A 19630-nucleotide genomic window follows, 5' to 3' on the forward strand; every position below is an offset into this window, starting at 1 on the left:
GAATATTATTCAGCTCTTAAGAGAAATAAAATTTTCTTTCTAGTAAGGGACAGGCTGTGGGGGGTATGTCCCAAGGAAGAGGACATAGCATATAATGGAGGGGGTAGAATCTTCCAAAAGGGGAAATAGATCATAGTGTTATAAGGAGATAAAGGGGAAACTAGAATGGGAGGATTCAATGGGAAGGGAGGAGGGCAGGACAACACAAAGGAAGGGCTTTTTGAAAACCTATTTGGAGACCTGCTACAATAGAAGCTTCCTAAAATGTACACATTTATGAAAGGAATCTAAATGGAGTTACCAGATAATAAGGAAGGGGAGGCAATAACTAGACATCTCATGTCATCAAGTAAAAACCCCAGTGCCAGAAATAGGTTAACTCTTGTTGAATTGTTGGCTAAAAGGGTCCCATAGACATCATACACACATAAACAGCACGGGTTATTGCCAAGGCTATTGTTTGCTCTCCACAACGTTGTGGGTGGCAAGGCCCTTTTGCTAAGGACAACACTACTGCTATTGAACATAGAGAAATTGAACCTGAGACCAGCTAGGAGCTTCACCCCCACTGACCAGTGTTCACAGTTCTAGAAGGTACTTTGAGCACTACAAAAGGAGAGAAGTAATCATCAATATCACCCAGATGCAAACCTGAAACCTACAATAGAGACATGTCTACAAGATACACTGGTATACTAGTGGCACAGATATTAAGGGAGTAACCAACCACTTTTTGCTTGGATCTAAAGCCCATTCTGTGAGATGGCACTCATACGTGACACTGCTAAAGTGGCCAAGAACCTGAGATTAGAAAAGCCATGGACCTTCGGGGAAAACCTTCTACTATTATTCTGCTAAGGGAACAATTAAATGACTCTAGTGACATATTGGTGTCAGAACAGTGCCTTACTCAACCCTCAACAGAGAAGCTTTTTCTTTCAGTAGAGTGTACCTTACACAAAGACTAACAACTGGACAATGTGCAGAGAGAGAGAAACTTTTGATCACTCAGTTCTAAATGGAATGTCTTTACCAAACCCCCTCCCTCAAGGCTCATGAATCTATGTAGAAGAGGAGACAAAAAGAATCTAAGGACCAAAGGTGGTGGATGACTCCAAGGAAACAGTGTCTTCCAGGCACAACAAGATGGTACAGATATGAACTCATAGAGATTGTTACAGCACACACAATACCTGCATAAGTTCAAAACAAATGGAATCTCATTACAGACAATGGGAAATGAACATAAAATCCCACCAATAGACAAGAAGCTATTTGATATTAATACCTGTCAGGAAATAGAAAATTAGTTTTCTTCAATGGAATGTCACTGGGTATACCTCCAGGGCTGGCCCCATGTCTAAGAATAGTTGGCCAACAATATGGAGACTTCATGGAATATTTTTGTTTGGCTGTCTAGGCTGTTTTGTTTTTGTTTATGTTTTTTGATTGTTTCTGTTTTCTTTTATTTTATTGTCTTTGTTTTATTATTTATTATCTTACTGTTTTTTTGTTCATCTTGACCTTTGTTTTTTGGTTTTCTATGTTGTTTTTTGGAGAGAGACAGAGGAGAGAGAAAGAGAGGGAAAGCTTGAAGTTCAATGAGTAGGGAGGTGGGAAGGATCTAGGAGGAGTTGAGGGAGGGGAGAGAATATGATCAAATATATTAAATGTAAAATTTTTAATATAAAAGAAATTAAAGAATAAACTAAGAAAAAAATAGGAAAATACATATTAAACAAACAAGGGTGCTGTGTTTTGTTATTTGAGGGCCTATAAGACAGGTAGGAACCAGTTCCAGACAAAAAGAAAGTAAGCACCTGGACCCTTAGCCTGGTCCTCATTGGAAGCTTGCTTTCTTTGTCATAAAGTTAGACTACAAACCAGAGTGTTCCCACACCTAGGAAGTGCTTCTCTCTAAACCCAGCAAAAACTAGTGAAGCCACAAATAACAAAGCCAAGAAAGAATTATTACTGAAGAAACGCCTAAGTAAACCCAGTAACTTGACTTGTTCTTAGTTGAGTTCAAAATCACTAATTTTGAAAGTAACTCAACTAAGAAATGCAATTATCAGCTTCCTAGTAGCTTTCTGGAGGAAATACTTCTGCACATGGGTTATGATAACAGCTGCTGAGGTAACTGCAAAAACCTTGAAGGTTGTGTTTGCTAAAACAGAAGCAAAAGGCCCATTCATTTTTTTTTTTACTAGAGCCTATAGATACCTGATGGATAATAAAAATAGGATAAGAGGAGGTAGTGAGATAGCTCAGTCATTAATAAGCAAACATGACAACCTTAGTTTGGTCCCCAAAATTCATGTAAAAAAGCTTGGCGTGGTGGTCTGTTCTTATAACCCCAGCATTAGGGGAATGGGGGTAAGTGGATCTCTGGGGTTTGCTGGCTAGCTAGCAGCCAGCCCTCCTGCCCTCCCGGGGAAACTCCAAATGAAAGACCCTGTCTCAAAAGATGAAAGCTACACAGCATCTGGAAATAACACCCTAGACTGACTTCTGGATTCCATACACACATGCCTACATTTTCACACATGTGTACCCACAAAAATTTATACACATAAGCACTCACAAGTGTGCCCACACAAATGCACACTCACACACACACACACACACACACACACACACACACACACACACACACGAGATAAGGCTTGTCATTTCTGACTTTATATTGTGTCTGTCCCCTTTGTCATCTCAGTCTTTGAGTTATCCTATACTCGGCTCTGCATACAGCTGTCAATCATTTCAGAAACAGTTGTCCAAAACTGTAATACAAGATTAACTTGGTCTATTGCCCACAGAAGCAAATATATGTGTGTGTTCTACTCTGCCCTTGTATTTGCCATCAATTCCAGTCCTGAAAGTCCTTCAGTCCTATCAAGGTCCCGGGTACAAGATGATAATGCCAGATACAAATCATCAGTTGCCAAAAGGAGTTGATCACTTATTGCCCACCAAGCAAGGCCTGGAGACTTGTGCACAGGAAGGAAAACATCTTTCAAAATCATGCCATGACTCATGAACAACTACCAGATTTTAGCCCGCTGTAGAAAAACCATTAAAAGACTAACAGTCCCCTTGGTAAGTGAATACACTGGTCACCTCTGGATAGAGCTTTAGCTTGGCTGCCTCAAGTTGAGGTCCAATAAAGAAGCCTTGCCTATCCTGTTCATAGCATGTGGCTCTCTCTCCTTTCTACTGGTACTATGCCTTAAGGTCCCTCCATACGTAACTGCTGACAGTGTTGGTTTTCTTTTTAAGCAAAACTAAAAATAATGGCAGCATGAATGGCAGTTGGATGTTTTTAACCTTTATACCCATAGTTACCATATTCTTGATTTCTGGTAGGTCCTCTTACCTTTTTATATTCATCCTTAATCAGATAGAAAATGCCCCAAATTACTGCTGACTAAGTAAATGCTAAAATTATGATAAGCTTCAAATTTTAAGTATATTTCCCTGATAAAGTAGAAATTTTACTGGACCAAATGTTCTCTACTTAGACTCATCTGGCCTAAATAAAACATTCAGAGAGGCCACTGTTCTTGAGTCCAGCTTGCCTGAATCTGAATCTACTCCAAACTTGGAGCATTTCTACATTCCATCAGGTGTCAGTTTCCTTAGCTTTGATTTTTGGGGGGTTGACAACAGGACAGTAAGTAGGGAATTAAATAATTTACTATGGAAGTCAGAATGCCATCTTTCCCTGGGATGTCATGTCCTAATTCTCTGAGCCTGAGAGTATATTACCTGATACAGTGATGGAGACTTTACAGATGGACCCAGCGGAAGCATAAGAGTCCTTGAAGAGTACAGCAGAGTGTCAGAAACTGAGGAGACATGAGAAGAGAGGTGGAGTTGGAGGTAATGTGCTTTGAAGATGGAAGGAAGGCTACATGAGCCAAGGAATGATAACAGCCTCCAGAAGATGGAAAGGGCAAGGAAATGGATTCTCCCTCACAGCCTCTAGACTGAACAGTCATTGCTTTCATTTCAGGACTTGTAAAAAAAAATTTAAATGTATTATGTCCATGTGTGTTTGTATGTGTTTGGAAGGGATGATGTGGGGTGTGTGTGTGTGTGTGTGTGTGTGTGTGTGTGTGTGTGTGTGTGTGTGTGTACAGACAAACTAATGCCACAGTGCTTAGAGGACAACTACTTTGGGGAGCTGAGTCGCTCCTTCCACTACAAGTTCCAGGAATTTGTATTGTTTTAAGACACTAACTGTGTGGTTCTTTATCATGGTAGCAATAAAAACCAGTCTACAATACTCAGTACAGTGCCTGTCACATACTATCTTAGCCATATGATACTACCTAAGCCACACTGACCCCATAAGTCTAGGTAGTAACAGTGGATTAAACTTACAGTCTTCTATTGTGTGAGCTGACTTTCTTCCCAAGGTTGCTGAAGCTTTCCAAAGGATTTGTGTCCTTTCTCATCTTCAACGTGGAAGCCTAGAAGGTCTGCTCTCAATGAACTGGCTTAGTCAAGAACAACCGTCTTAGTAGAGAACAGTTACATGACACAGGTCTATAAACACCGCACCACTTGGTTCCCTCGTGTAAGTTGCTCTTAAATCTCACATAGTAGGGCATCTCTTTTTGTTTCCTTAGCAGTAATGCCTCATGCCCATGGGATTTCGTCTTCGAATACCAACATGTTTGCTACACAGACTAGCCTTCCTAGCATTCATTCAAAGTTAAAGTAGGCAATATGGAAGTGCACACTCTGAAAAACATAATATCTATGTGGTTTTTAGTCATGACCTAGTCTAGCCTATTGTCTTGTCACATCAGTTTCTTTGAGTGACACACCTAATAAGGATTAAAGATGTGTCTGAGAGGCCAAACAAGCTATAAGCCATTCTGCAAACACGTCACTTGATAAGATAGATAGCAATCCTATCACTGCTCCTTTCAGTCTCACAGTCTTGGGTGCCAGAATTTTAAGGTCCATATAGGCCGATAGTCCCGGGATAGAGTTTTGTCGGCATCAAGAACCATACCAGCTTCAGACATTAGAGATAATTTGCAGTTCCAGTGGTACCTAAGGTTGATGGCCCTGCAACTTAAACCTTAAATGAATAGAAACTACAGCAACAGAAGCCCTGCTGTGGGACCACAGTTATAACAGCCCACTGCAGTTTCTGACCTAACCTTCAAAACGTCAATAAATTAGATTATAACGTAAGCTGTGCTAAATGTCTTTGAAAGAACAGATGAATGTTCTGCTATTGGGAAGCCACCTCTGGGAAATTTGTCTTTAGAAGAACGATTAGCTAATGCCTTTGCCTGTAGCTGGCTCTTCCCTGTTGTTCTTTGATTCACTATCTGCTAGGAACAGTCTTTCCACACACCGAGGATGAATACCTTCAGCGTCGAACATTAGAAACAGCAGTTTTAAAGGAAACAATTAAACTTTTGAAGCCCTTAATCAATCCAGTTTTGTGATCTTTGATACCTTTAATTCCACGAAATGTTCATGTGATCATCTTGCTTCATTCAGAGAGAGCACATTCCCACGAGGATGTGAATTAATTGTAGTGGTGGTTCACCGCTGCCGGCCATCATATTAGACAAGGAAGACAAATGGAAATACAGGGAGCAATTATTCTTAGAGATGTTCACTGGTGCTTCTCATCCAGAGACAGAAGAGCCAAATAGTTCTGCCCAGGGACATCTCTCTTTTTATTGATGGTCTTGGGGATTTCTGCTGAGCAATTTTTCCTATGCCAATTGCTCATGCACTCAGCTCACTTAACCATAAGTATTATGACATCTAGAAATGCCAAACTCTTAGCATCCAAGTCCAACTCTCTGCTGTCTACATTTGTCCAGACTAAAGCCTAGATATGTGAGCATCTGCTTGGGTCAGATTCCTGTTTGAGTCCCAATGTTCTTTCTCTTCTCAAAGATCCTGATGTGTATCTGTGGACCATATTAGTATTTTTGTAGCTTTCCTCCAACTACTACTAAATAATTTGGGGAGGTTTTCTTCTTGGTCCAAGTTGGGCTTGTGAAACCCTTTTGGGAGTTTTAAATTTAGAGAACAGACATCCCAAGATGGAGGTGGTTTTGTGTCAGGCCACCCTAGCAGCTTCCCTTCTGTGGGTTCCTGGTTTGCTTCCCTTGCTGAATTTATTAATCGTTTCTCTCTTGCATCGCAATGGGATATATGAGGAAGAGAGGCCAAAGAACCCAAGTAATAAGAGTACAAAGCACACTGAGGATGGGTCAAGCCTTACTACAATATGTGGATTCTGGTAATGAAATCAATTTTATATCTTACAAGTATTAATGAATGAATTAATCATAACAGATAGAAATGGTGAGTTCAGTAACTCTCTGCAAAATTTGGGGGTTTCATCAGCAGCCCTGGAAACATATATAAAGTAATTTTATGTAGACTGAGCAGGTTGTATTTATGTACTTAAGAGACTATATATATATATATATGCATGTAGCAACAATTAATGAAAAAGGAGATGCCATGTGTGAGGGTTTGGAGGGAGGAAAAGGAAAGGGAAAATAATATAATCATTATAATTTCAAAAATTAAAAACTAATTTAAAAATGCAACAAAAATAAATTGGTACTAAGGGAGATGTAGAACCAGTAGTCTCATCGTATATTGTCCTTGCTTTCAAATGTATGTTCTCTTTTAAAAGATATAACATCTAAGCTGACAAAGTGATTTAGTACTAACAAATTAATGACTTTCATTTATACTGTATAGACTGAGGTTTCCCATTTATTAAAGGTTTCATCAGAGGAAAAATGTTCAAATGCACTATGTCACAGAGGTTCTTAACCTCAACAATGGTATTTTGTGAACAGGTGACAGTTGGTGTTCTAGGAAGCTGTCCTGTCACTTCAGGATGCTTAGCAGCTACACTAGCCTCCATTAAACTAGATTCTAATACCAAACTCCAGTCTCAACACAATAATCAAAAATTTCTGAAGGCATTGCCAAATGTGCCTGGTGGAGACAAATCCTTCCTGGTAAGAAACATCAATTCTGCGTTCCGGAGGATGGGAAGACTCACACACTGGAAGTCCCCCATACATGTTCATATGTTCACATCTTTACAATTTTTTATTAATCCTCAGCTGTCAAAAAATACAGTAGACAGATTAATTTTCACAAGTGTTTTAGTACTTAGTGTATTACCTTACACTTAAGATGTTGAGCCAATCTTCAGTCTACATAGATGTGTTGTAAAACTGTATTTCCAGACAACTAGAGATACTCATGCTATATTGATAATGGTAAATCTAAATTGGATGACCTATATCCTCATGGAAGCAGGGAGAATGCTGAAATATATAATTAAATCCCTTATGTGGTAAATTCTAGAATAAAACTACTATAAGAATATTTTTGTAGAACACATTGAAAAATGTAATTAAACTTTAAAATTCCATTGTGCTGTTTTCTAATGTTAAAGTAAATCTAAATTAAATTGGCTTATGCTCTGGTTAAGAAGGATCCAAAGGCATGTCCATATGAACTTTCACCTTATTAAAGTGAACCAAGGAGAATTAGCAAAGAACTAGGGTTTAACTAACAATACCTTTTAGAAAGCACCCAGAATCCTACAGTAACTCACTTTGCCATCCTTAATATAGACTCTGATATATATGTTCATTAAAATAGATATGACATTTGTGCTGAGGAAGTGATTTTACATAAATACAATATAGTTTTCAGCTCTTCATTTGTACTTTATATGTTCAGGTTGCCTATAATATTTCACTTTGTTTAAGATTTCTCAGAGGAAACATATGTCATATGTATATACAGTTTTTAAAAATTATGTGTCACAATGAAGTTTTGATCAGTAATGACCTCCACATGTTATGGTGGTTTCCTAATAGTATAATGAGATAGAAACCTTCTATTGCCTGATAGTAACGCTGTGTTTATGTCATAGCTCACCATCATGACTTTACACTTGTTTGTGGAAATGCATGTATAAACAAACCTACTTTGCTGATGGTCACTAAAATGCAGTCATTAAATGCCTGTGCTCTTTTTTATGCATTTATAATAGTACCTGTCATAATTTTAGAAGTAAGTGTAAGTTTATTGTAAAACAAAATACGTTATATTGCTGAAAATTTCATATTGTTTGTGTATATCCTCTCCTCAGCTATACCAAAGGGCTAACCCAAGTGATAAACCTATACCACCCAACTTTGTGGAACCACACTCTATAATATTCATGCATCACAAATAGGAACTTCTCAGTTAACTTCCCTGATGCTAAATGAGGCACACCTGCATGTTATGTATGCATATATATGTAAATACAAATACATATTGTGGCTATACATATTGATGTTTTATATTATAATAATATAAGCTAAGATATATATTATGTATGTGTGTGTGTGTGTATATATATATATATATATATTTATATACATACTATACACACATGTATCTGGTAGCCTATTCAGTATATACACAAAGACACTATATGTCTTTGTGTATATACTGAATATTGTATTATATGTATCCAGAACATTTTCATCTACAAAACTGAACAATAGGAAACATTGTAAATGCCTACCAATGGAAAATTAAGAAAGTAAATTGTCATTCCCCTGCAAAGGAATGCATCATAGTGAAGTTTTTTGTTTTTGTTTTATTTTGTTTTTGTAGTAGTGGCTTATTGTTTTTACTGTTACTGAAACTTTGTGGGTCGGACTATTGTGGAAGAGACCTTCCCTCCCTAAAACAATTAGTTGCTCTGTTTGCATGGAACTTCTCATCTGCAGTAATTTGCTGTGGTTTGCTTTCTGTTGCTGTGATAAAGATTATAACCATGAGTTACAAAGCATCCTAGAGAGCAGAGGGTGTATTTGGCTTACACACCCCAATCCCAGTCCATCAATTGTGGGAACCCAAAGCAGGAACTCAAATAGGGCAGGAACCTGGTGTTGAGAACTGAAGCAGAAAAGATGGGAAGAAATCAGCTTACAAACCTGCCCCCCAAGGCTTGCTCAGCTTGCTTTTTTATGCAACCCAGGACCACCTGCCCAGCGGTGACACCACCCACAGTGAGCTTGGCCCTCCCATATCAATCCTTAATCAAGAAAACGTCCCATAGACTGGGCCACAAGCCAATCAGATGAAGTCATTTTCTCAGTTGAGATTCCCTCTTCCCAGATGACCCTAGCCTGTGTCAAGTTGACAAAAAAACACTAACTAGAGCATGCCTAGTGAGGTGTATGAAAGAAAAAGAAACTTACAGATAAATCTGTGTCTTTTGAGTTAAATTATCCTTATAATTTGTAGACTGCTTTTAAGGAAGTATTTTTTCAATTCCCAAGTGATATCAAAACATTATTAAGAGTAGTGTAGCCATTTGAATATCAGTTACACTCAGCCTCTACATTCCAGGAAAACAGCCCTAGAGAAAATCCAGGGATAATGGAAGTCCAGGTAGGACAAACCTCCTAAGGTCAATTGAGTCTGTAAGTGTGGTGTAAGCTTGGATTCCAGGACAGAGCTTCCTCACTCAGTACACAAAACCTGTTGAGTGTAAATGGGTCAGAGTTTGGGAAATGAATCTAACAATCCAAGTGGGGGCTGTGAGGCACCATAAGACATAAAATGCTGATTTCATTGCTGCTGTTGTATTGTGTGGCATGGGGAAGAAAAGGTGGTATTTGATGCATAGTAAAGCTTCCTCTTATTCATAAATTCTGCAGATACTGATGTAGACACTGTTATAGATGCTGGAGAATATAGGAAATGGTATGAGAAGTATCAGCTATAATAGTAACTTTTATACGAGGAACATCTGTTAAGTACAGATCACTGAGAGAATAATTTTGCACACATTGACTCTTTTTATCCACACAGTACTCCTAGGTAGAAGACATGTTGGTTTATGAGAGCACTAAGCCTAGTGGAGCTAATTTAGCCAACCCAAGCTCACACCATTAGTGAGTATAAACGTGAAAGTCAACCCAAACTACAAAGTTCTCGACAGCTTCACCATGGTGTCTTTGATTTGTAGCTATTGTATATGATGAATTAATTACATTAATAATGGATGTAATAGAATACTAGCAAGCTAAATTCAGCAGCACACTAAAAGATTCCTTCACCAGGAACAAGTGGGACTTGTTTCTGGAACAAAAGGATTGTTGAACATACATAAATCAAGCTGTAGGATAAGCCCTTAACAGGATGAAGGACAAAATCCACATGATCATCACAAAAGATGCAGGAAAAGTTCTATACATTTTCAGAATAAAGATTGTCAAAACCTAGGCATAAAGGGAATTTACCTCACTATAACAAAGACTAGGACCGGAAAACTCTGAGCCTCAAAATCAATAGCTGTTGAACTCAAAGCCAAAGGATCACATTTTCCTGACATTGAGTTATAATACAATTTTATAATAAACAAAAAAGCCCAAGGGTGTCATTAAAAACAATCACATAAATGAGGAGACAAGAGAACCCAGATATAAAGACATATCTACAGTCAGCTGACCATCAGCAAAGGCACCTAGAACAAAGGGAAAAGATGGTCTCGTCAACAAATTGTGTTTTGAATACTGTACAACCACATTCAAAAGATATCCCAGCATATTTGGAGTCTACCTTACATCACACATAAAATCAACCAAATATCAGGCAAAGAATCATATATAAAAATGAAGTACTAGCAGGAAACAAGGGGAAATCTTGGCACTGAGTTTGGTAATAACTTTGAGGCCATGAAACAAAAATCACAGACAGCAAAAGCAAAATTAGACAGTTGGGATTTTAAAAAAGCTAAAAATTTTTGTACAGCAAGGAAAATAATCAGTTCATAATGAGAGAAAATGCTTGCAATCTATGTATTTCATAAATGGCTAATAGCCAAAATCTACAAGGAACAATCCCAACAAAAATGTTTTTAAAATCTAATTCCTCTAATGTAGTGTTAAATTCAGTGTTGCAGTATGGGGATTTTTTATATTAAATTAAATATACATAAGGAATACTGACTTAATGGTTTCTTTTTTTCCCTCTATTGTCTTTGTATGGTTTAAGAATCAAAGGAGTGAGTACCTCATAAAATGCACTCTGGGATGTGTGCTCTTTTTTTTTTTCTAATTTTTGAAAGAGACTGAGAAGACTTAGCACTGATTTCCCTTTGAGTGCTTGGGAAATTCATCCATGAAGTCATATGGTCAGGGTTCCTTCTTTTTAAAGTTTTTTATTACTGATTTAACCTCTAAGTCATTGTGATCTTTACACTTTTCACTTCTTCTTGAAGATGCAGCTCTCTAGAAATTTATCCATTTCTATCTCTTTATCTGGTTTATATACCCTACTGTGGTATAATGGCTTGTGGTGGTCTTTTAGGAGCTTCTCAAAGTTTTGCCATCTGGTAAACATGATGCAAGGCTAGGAAGCTTAGAAATAAAATTTCACCACTAAAAAAATTTAAGTTTATACTTGTTTGCTGCTTGGCCTCTGTGTGTCCATGAAAGATCCCCACTTACATCATGTCTGTCTTCTCTCTCACCCTGTAGGATCACAACCACCGCAGCATGCATGATGGATCTTCGAAGATATCCTCTGGATGAGCAAAACTGCACCCTGGAGATTGAAAGTTGTGAGTTACTTGTACAGGGGATGGAAAAGAGGGATGTTTGCCTGACCCAATTCAAGTCAACCTTTCTTTGAGTTAATTGGAACTGGGATATTTTTGGCTGCCACCTTTTTTCAAGGGGTTCACTGTCAGTGGCATTTCCTCTCATATTGGTGGTTCAAGGGTCATTTCCATGACATTATCATTTGGACGATTAAGGAAAGTCCACTTATTTTAATTCATAAATGTATAAACTCATGCTCTCCTCATCTTCTCTCAGAACCTCCTAATATCCAAGCTTCGTTAGGTGAAAAAAGAAAACATTTTCTTATCTGTTAACCTGGAAGACTGTAAATGATCTTTTAGAAATACACTCTGGGACAGTATTGTGTGAATGGTGTGCTTTTACCAGTGAAAAGTACATGACAATAAATGACACCTCAATAGGCTTATGCTTTAGATCAAATAGCTTTTTGTGTGGGGGGGATGATTTTGGTCTGCACTTATGAGGCTGTTTTTCATTGACTATTTTATTAATAGTGTGAATGTTTTAATCACTAAGATCTAACCTGCCAAGCTACCCTTGTGTCATTGTTTCCCAGCCATCGGGGCTTTGAGCCCATTCATTGTGAGTACTAGAGATAGGGCATTTCTTTGTTTTGAGAGTCACAAAAAGATGCAGGAGCTAACTCTATCGCTTACTGAAACGTGAAAAATCAGCAGGCGTGTATTTTGAGCATCTAAAATACTTTCTAGAGCTAAATGTCAAGAAGCAAAGGGAAATGAAACCCTTCCAGCTGACCTTACAGTATTACTGAAGAATAAATGTGTTTCTCTACTGTGCTATTAAGCAATTACGTAAACTTTCTAGTCTCATTGCACAGAAATAAAACTGTTCCTATAGAGAGGGCACTAAATTTAGATACAGCCATCATCCTACTCCCGATGGGATGAATAAGAAAATCCGGAAATGTTCTTCCATTAATATTTTGATTTGAAAGGTCATAAAGAACATGGTAAATATTAAAATGTATTATTTATTAAAATGTTAATGGTGACTTGGTTTAAATGGCAAAATGATCGAATTGGAAACATAACCATGATCATTAATTAATGGCTAATAATAGTTTATAAATACAGCAGAGCTGCATTTCAGCAACTAAATCATTACCTTTGAAACAGGAGTAGAATGAGAGGAATAACTGATGGGCTGATGACAGATATGGGTTACCATTCACCTTTGGCTACTTGTCCACTGATTTTGTGGTTTTCTTAAACTTTAGCTTCCTTTGGAAAACTTTGTAATCTGAAATGCTCTTAAAATTCTAGGATCCACAGGGCAGTGGTGGCACACGCCTTTAATTCTAGCACTTGGGAGGCAGAGGCAGGCCTCTGCGAGTTTGGGGCCAGCCTCTGCGAGTTTGGGGCCAGCCTGGGCTACAGAGTGCTTTCCAGGAAAGATTCCAAAGCTACACAGAGAAACCTTGTCTCAAAAAAACAATTAAGATCCTTGGTTTTCATCGTTCAGTTAAGGAGCAATGAATTTTGCAAAGTATTTTAATCGATTCTGCTCTAAGAATTACCAGCATATTCTCCCTCAAGGTATAATGAGTTTTCCTACAATTTCATAGTGAGTTGTAGATCGACATTTTTCTTAAGATGACAAATTTCTTTATTTATACCAGGAAGTATGCAATCTTTCAATCCATTCATCATACTACATAATGACCAAAACAATAAATAAAGCAGAAATTAAATATTGCCTTAAAAGGCTCTACAGAGGCAGAAACATGATAGAAATAAAGAGCCAAACAAGAACTATGGACTCATTGCCTTCTATATGTTAAACTAACAACATAGTAGCATGTGACACCTCCATGATAAAAGTGTAGTGACCACATCTGAGAGATATAGTATCTGGGATACAGAGAACTAAAATAACCAAAGGCAAGAATTACGGAGGGATGGGGATTCAAGCCCAGTTCTACTCCACCACAGACCTCCGCGATCCACGGGTGAGGAAGAGAGCTGAGGCTCTATGGCTAGTGGTCAGCTGCTCTTAGCAGGGCCAGGAATCCTGTATTAATCAAAAAACAGGTCTAGATTTTCCAAAATCATCTCTGCTACGGGTCAGAATTGAAACTAGAAACTAAAGCAGAATTTGGTTCCTAATTTGGTCACGTGCCTAATATTTATCACTGAAAAGGGAGGGTATCTTAAAGATTCAGCAAACCAAGCAGGTCTTGATTCCATTGAAAATAACCATGTGAGTATTCTCACCCAGAAGTCTTTGAGTTGCACAGCTCAACAGTGTGTTTAAAATATTCTTCATCTTAACAATTAACTAATGTAATGAAATTAAAATCTTAAGAATAAAAAACTATTATGTGGTGCAGGAAAATACGCTAAAAATACGGAGTCTGTATTTCCTTGCTGCCTTTTGCTTGCTTTGCTTTAATTCCACCTAAATGCAAAATAAACTGGTTATTTTTCATGTTTTTTTACTCTCTATAACTAAATGTGTGATTTTTATGAAACAGCTCATCCTCAATTGACAATGTATTGGAAAACAGCTCAACTTTAATGGACCTGATATCAGTTAGAATATGAGAATGATAAAGTAGACATTGCTCAATATAAGACTAAGCCAATCAAACTTCTCTGTGGCCAACTGAGTGGAAACATTGCCTACATTACAGAATTTACTAGTTAGTATGTGTATCCCATTAAGGCTGGGGAAACATTTCCCGCGGTTAGGTCCTTTGAGATAAATTAAAGACATTTTGCTTATTTTTAATGCCATCTAATCAACTAAAATTGCAAAGGCCATAAAGTCTTGTTAAACTGAAAATTTACTTGGACTTGGAGCAGAGTAATAGCTTTATAGCCCCGGGATGCCATAAAATGAAGCAGTGGCATATAGAAAAATCAATCAAAGAATTTAGTATAACGAGGATTTGGAATTCAAAATCAATAAAGCTATCATATGAAGGTTGGATAGCCACAAGCCTTGTGGAGATACAGGTAGGTCTTAGGATAAAAATCATGGAGAATTATTTGGATGGCTTTTCCCACTTTCTTCAGCAAGATTAAGGAAAATCTTTAATTTCTCCCTTGCACTTTCAACATAGGCTGTCACCTGTTAACTATACTCAAAGAAGTAGAAGCCAATTTCAAGTCTGAAATCTGTGTCCTCACCCACACATGACCCTTCTTGTTCTTCACCATCCTGAGCAACACCTATGTTTTGGGTGGGAACACATGAAAAACATGTCTGTTCTCCTCACAAAGGATACCCTATAGCAGACCAAAGAAGCAAGTCCACCCACATCTAGCTTATTGAACTAAGTATTTTGGGTTAGTTAGAGTTAGTCAAAGGGAGCTGGTCAATGAAAAGACCACCCCAGAATGAGTAGCAATCCATGAAACCTGTATCAGTAGAGCTCCCTGTACAAGTTATAGGCAGGTCTGCTGGCTAAAGAGTCTCCTTCTCACTAGCAATTGCTTAGTGCTTTTACAACCCTGGGTAAGGGTATTGTCTGACTTTTCCTGGAACAATGTGAACAGCATCTGTTCACCCTAAATAGGGAATCAAATACAGACCAAAGAAACAAGTCCATCCAAATCCAGTGCAAAGATCCAGTGAGTTTATTGAGGTTACTTATAGAGGTTATTTATAGGGGAGGATTAAATTACAGAATCATTGGTGACGCAAAGGCATCACTGAGAAGCCCACCTCAGCATGGGTGATGACTCACAAGAGCATCCCTGGAGCTCTGCATGATCATTTGCAGGCAGCCCAACTGTTCAGTGCCACATCTCAGCGTTTGTTACTGCAGGTCAATGTGGGAAGGATCCCTGTCAATCGTGTAGTCACACTTTACTGAGGCTTTGGAATTTAGTTCACTTCCCAAAGCCTTGTAGGTTTTGTTTCCTTTCTGAATCTTAGAGTCTCCCTCTTAGATGGAATGTTTCAGTTCAAAGAAGCCCTGGTTCTTTAAAAAACGCTTTGTTGGTTGTTACTATTGGTGTTGTTGCTGCTGCTGCTGCTGCTGCTATGGCTGCTGCTATATTCTAAATGTTTGTGTCTCCCTAAATTAATATTGGAACCTACTCATCAGAGTGATGTAATGATAAAAATGGGATAATGAGTAGAGCTCTCGTTAATGGAGGTATTTCCCAGAGTCTCCTAGTGAGTCTTCCACTCACTATATTAGGTCATAACCATCTATGAAAGAGAAAACGGACCCTCACTAGACAGAGTTTATCGGTGCCTTCATTTTGCTCCTCCCCCAGTACAAAACTGTCAAAACTTGAGATATTAATCTCTGCTGTTTATAAGGTGCACAGTTTGTTTTACTAGCTTTAGTATCTCCACATCCTCAAAGGCCTAAATTGAGAATGTAGCACTTCGAAGTACTTCTTTGTTTCCAAGTTTATTGATTCTTCGCCATGCTGATTATAAAGAGGAAAGGATTCATTGCATGGCTCACTATCCACTCATTAAAACCAAGACTAACTTCTAGTAAGAATATGTGGGGGTAATGTATGTTATAAGTAACCCATACAGACTTTGTTGAGTTGCTTTAATTTTCAAAAATAAGAATAGCTTTACCTTTTCAGCTAAGATTTAAAGCATAGCTTTGTACCTGTAATCCAGCATTCTTTTCTTTGTACAATTTCATATTTGTGTCTTAAGACTACCTCAAAAATGATCATAAATGTGTCACCCAAGAGGAAGATAGAAGAAAGCCTAGTACTTTAATGCTTTAATAATAAACATCATGAATCCTATAATTTTGTCTTATCATAATCCATAAACTACCTACGTATCTCCTATATAAACTGCCATGAAGTCATTAAGCAATAGGAAACTTTGGTGACACCTGGCTATTTTCTTAAGAGTTACATAATAAAAGCACTGTCTTCATATATTAAATTTAATGGACCATCCACTCTGTCTGCTAGTCACAGAATACTACCATTCTACTTAAATGCTTGTCTGTAATAATGTGTGTACATCATTCTGAGCAATAGCTATGTATGATAATAAAATAAATTCTATAAATAAAGTAAAGTTGTAAAGATGACTGATTAAAAATAATGTATCTACCAACTTAACCTACTGTAAAATATTCTCAGAAAATATGTGGTTTGCAGAATTGAAGTGCTAAGTTTTATTGATATAATGTGATAACATCTGGAAATAAAATCAAAATTATCATGGTGTCCAGAAAACAGACCCAAGTATCATGAATGGCACCTAAATTTTAAAGCTATATTAAGATAATTGAATTCAGAATGAGAAAACAAGGGACATGAGAAGAAAAAAATAGAGTTCTAACAGCCATTTCTGAATATTTTAAGTACTGTGATACAGGAGACAAAACTTATCTACAAAGTTGTGTGATAAGTTGGGGTTCTCCAGGAAAATAAAGCCAATAAAGGATAGACAGAGACAAAGACACATACAGAGATATAAAGATTAATCATAAGGAATTGGGCCATGCACTTATGGAAGCTGATAATTCCCGAGATCTGCAGGATGAGTCAGCACCCGGAGAGCAAATGGCAGTTCCAATCCAGTACAAGTACATGAAAACCAACAGAGTCAATGGTGTAGTTCAGCTACAAAGCCAACTGACCAGAGACCTAGGTAGAGTCAGTGTTTCCAGTCAAGTCCAAAGGCAGGAACAAAGTTGATGGCAGGCAGAAAAAATTCTCTCACTCAGAGAAGAGTTGGTATTTTGAGGTTTGGGGGTTTTTTTGTTTTGTTTTCCTATTCAAACCAAAAATTCTAATGTGGTTAGAAGAGGTCCAACCACATTAGAAAGGCAACCTGATTTCCCCATTGTACTGGTTTAAGTAAAGAACCTCACAGAAACAGCCAGAAGACTCTCTGCTCATATGTCTTAACCACTACATGATCCAGTCAAGTTCATCCCTAAAACCAAGCTAAAATGCCAGTATGGATGCACTCAATTGGATTTAACTAGCATATCGTGAGTTAGGACCCTACATGACTCAGGCAGGGTTCAGTTATTACAAGTAAGTAGCAGTGGATATTCATGAAATAAGTTCCTGCCTAAGAAAAAAAAAAACTTCTTTTCCCATGGAGACATGTCAATTAATTGGAAATGGCCACCTACCGTTAATAATGCAGGAGAGATTTCTCAGTAGGAGACAAGTTTCATTTTATAACCTTCAGGGTCTCTTTCAATCTCCAAACTAGAACTCTTGGAGTTCATTCAATTTCATTATTTCACCAATAAATTACTTTAGGCACTTGTCTAAATAATATTAGTGTTGAAGTAGTTCTGATGTATAAAGCAAAGTTGAACATAAGAAAAATGTTATGAATACATGAACATATAAATAATCAAAAGAAAAATATGAAATATGTGATGCTTAAAAGCAAAAGCCTTAGAACCATTCTTATTTTATCCCTACCTGCTAAATCATTAATTTAGATCTAAAATAATTTAAAAATAGCATCTACAATGTACTGCATGCTTTCTATTCATGGTTATTAAACACCAAAAATAAGAGAAGTAAATTGAACTTCATGAATGATTCATGGCTTCCCTTGCTTTATATCCCCATTGTCAAGGAAATTAGCAGCCTTGGATATCTCCTTAGATAAATTTGATTTTGTCATATTCAGTAGACTACTTAATGAAAATGAATATTTCAAATTTATGTTCATAGAAATGTTAATGAATTTTAGCGCCTGTAGCTTTTTTGATGAGCAGAGGGGGTGGTTGTAGAGAGGATGGGGAATTTTTCTGTATTAATTTATTCCTTTATCCAGTCTGCTTCTTTGAAAATACAAAATTTCTCTCTCTTTCCCTCCTTCTTCATCTCCATCTCTCCTTTCGAAGACCCCTCCCCTCCTGCTCCTCCTCTCCATCCAAAGTCTTCAATCTTTTGCAGGTTAAAACAAAATTCAATGGAGATATAGAGTACTATTTATAAAAATTCATTTTGCAATTATTTTGACTATAAAGCTAGCCTTAAAGATGTTCAAACTAACCTTATAGACAATTTATTTTCCATCCATGGGAAAGTTTCTGTGTAGATTGGAAAAGATATGTATTTGACATACTTCAGTTTCTGGAAGTTTTTTTCTTTTTAATATTAGAAAGTTTGACCATTTTGCTACTAACATTCTAGCACAATAAAAGTGCACAACAGTACAACAGAAGTGTACAGTCACTATTTTGTCTAAACATTACAGAAATTAAAGACATTTTGGGGGATCAAGACAGGTTTTCTCTGTGTAACAGCCCTGGCTGTCCTGGAACTTGCTCTGTAGACCAGGCTGGCCTCAAACTCAGAGATCTGCCTGCCTTTGCCTCCCAAGTTCTGGGATTAAAGGTATTGGCCACCAGTACCTGCTTTAAAGACATATCTTATGGCGGAGAACTAATCATCTAGCCTGTACTAAGTAAGTGGTTCAACTCACTTGGAATCCAAACTTGTGTTAATAATGATAACTAATATCATTGATTAGATACTACGGTCAGGTACTTCACAAAGATTTCCCATTGAGTTCTCGTCATAGGAAGGGACTCAACGTATCAAGAAAGTAACTTACTATGTCTCAAAACCACAATATTATGAATGGGACTTGACCTCACTCTGATTTGTTCAACTAAGACTTAACACTGTAATGTCATAAGAAAAATCTCTGCCCTTATAAATTTCTTCTGTCTAACTGACTACACTATGACTTTCAGGGGTACTCCGTTTAGGATGAGAGCAAAAATCTGAGAGTAAAGCATGTTTTACTTGGTTCTTTTCTTCAATGAATATGCCCCTGTTCAATTCTTACATGGTTGTTATTTTCTGACCTTCTTGCTAGAGAAACTAAATAGTGATCTATTTTAGTAATCAACATTATTGTACTGGATCACTCCTATAAGTGAAATGTATCAAAATAACCAGAAGCCCTTTTTCTCCTACATGGTTACAAATAGAGTTCCTGAACCTATGTAGTTCTGGGTCTGT

General features: G+C 37.4%; 1 protein-coding gene across 1 annotated transcript in view; it reads left to right on the top strand.

Annotated features, from left to right (window-relative positions):
* Positions 1-19630, top strand: part of Gabrb1 (gamma-aminobutyric acid type A receptor subunit beta1) — a 408892-nt gene that overhangs the window by 288734 nt on the left and 100528 nt on the right. The window contains exon 5 of the mRNA XM_052735093.1: positions 11562-11644. Within this exon, the coding sequence (XP_052591053.1) occupies positions 11562-11644 (83 nt within the window). The remainder of the gene's footprint in view (positions 1-11561; positions 11645-19630) is intronic.

This window comes from Peromyscus californicus, unplaced genomic scaffold (assembly GCF_007827085.1).
Source record: "Peromyscus californicus insignis strain IS unplaced genomic scaffold, ASM782708v3 Scaffold_13__1_contigs__length_99412109, whole genome shotgun sequence".
Taxonomy (NCBI): Eukaryota; Metazoa; Chordata; class Mammalia; order Rodentia; family Cricetidae; genus Peromyscus; species Peromyscus californicus.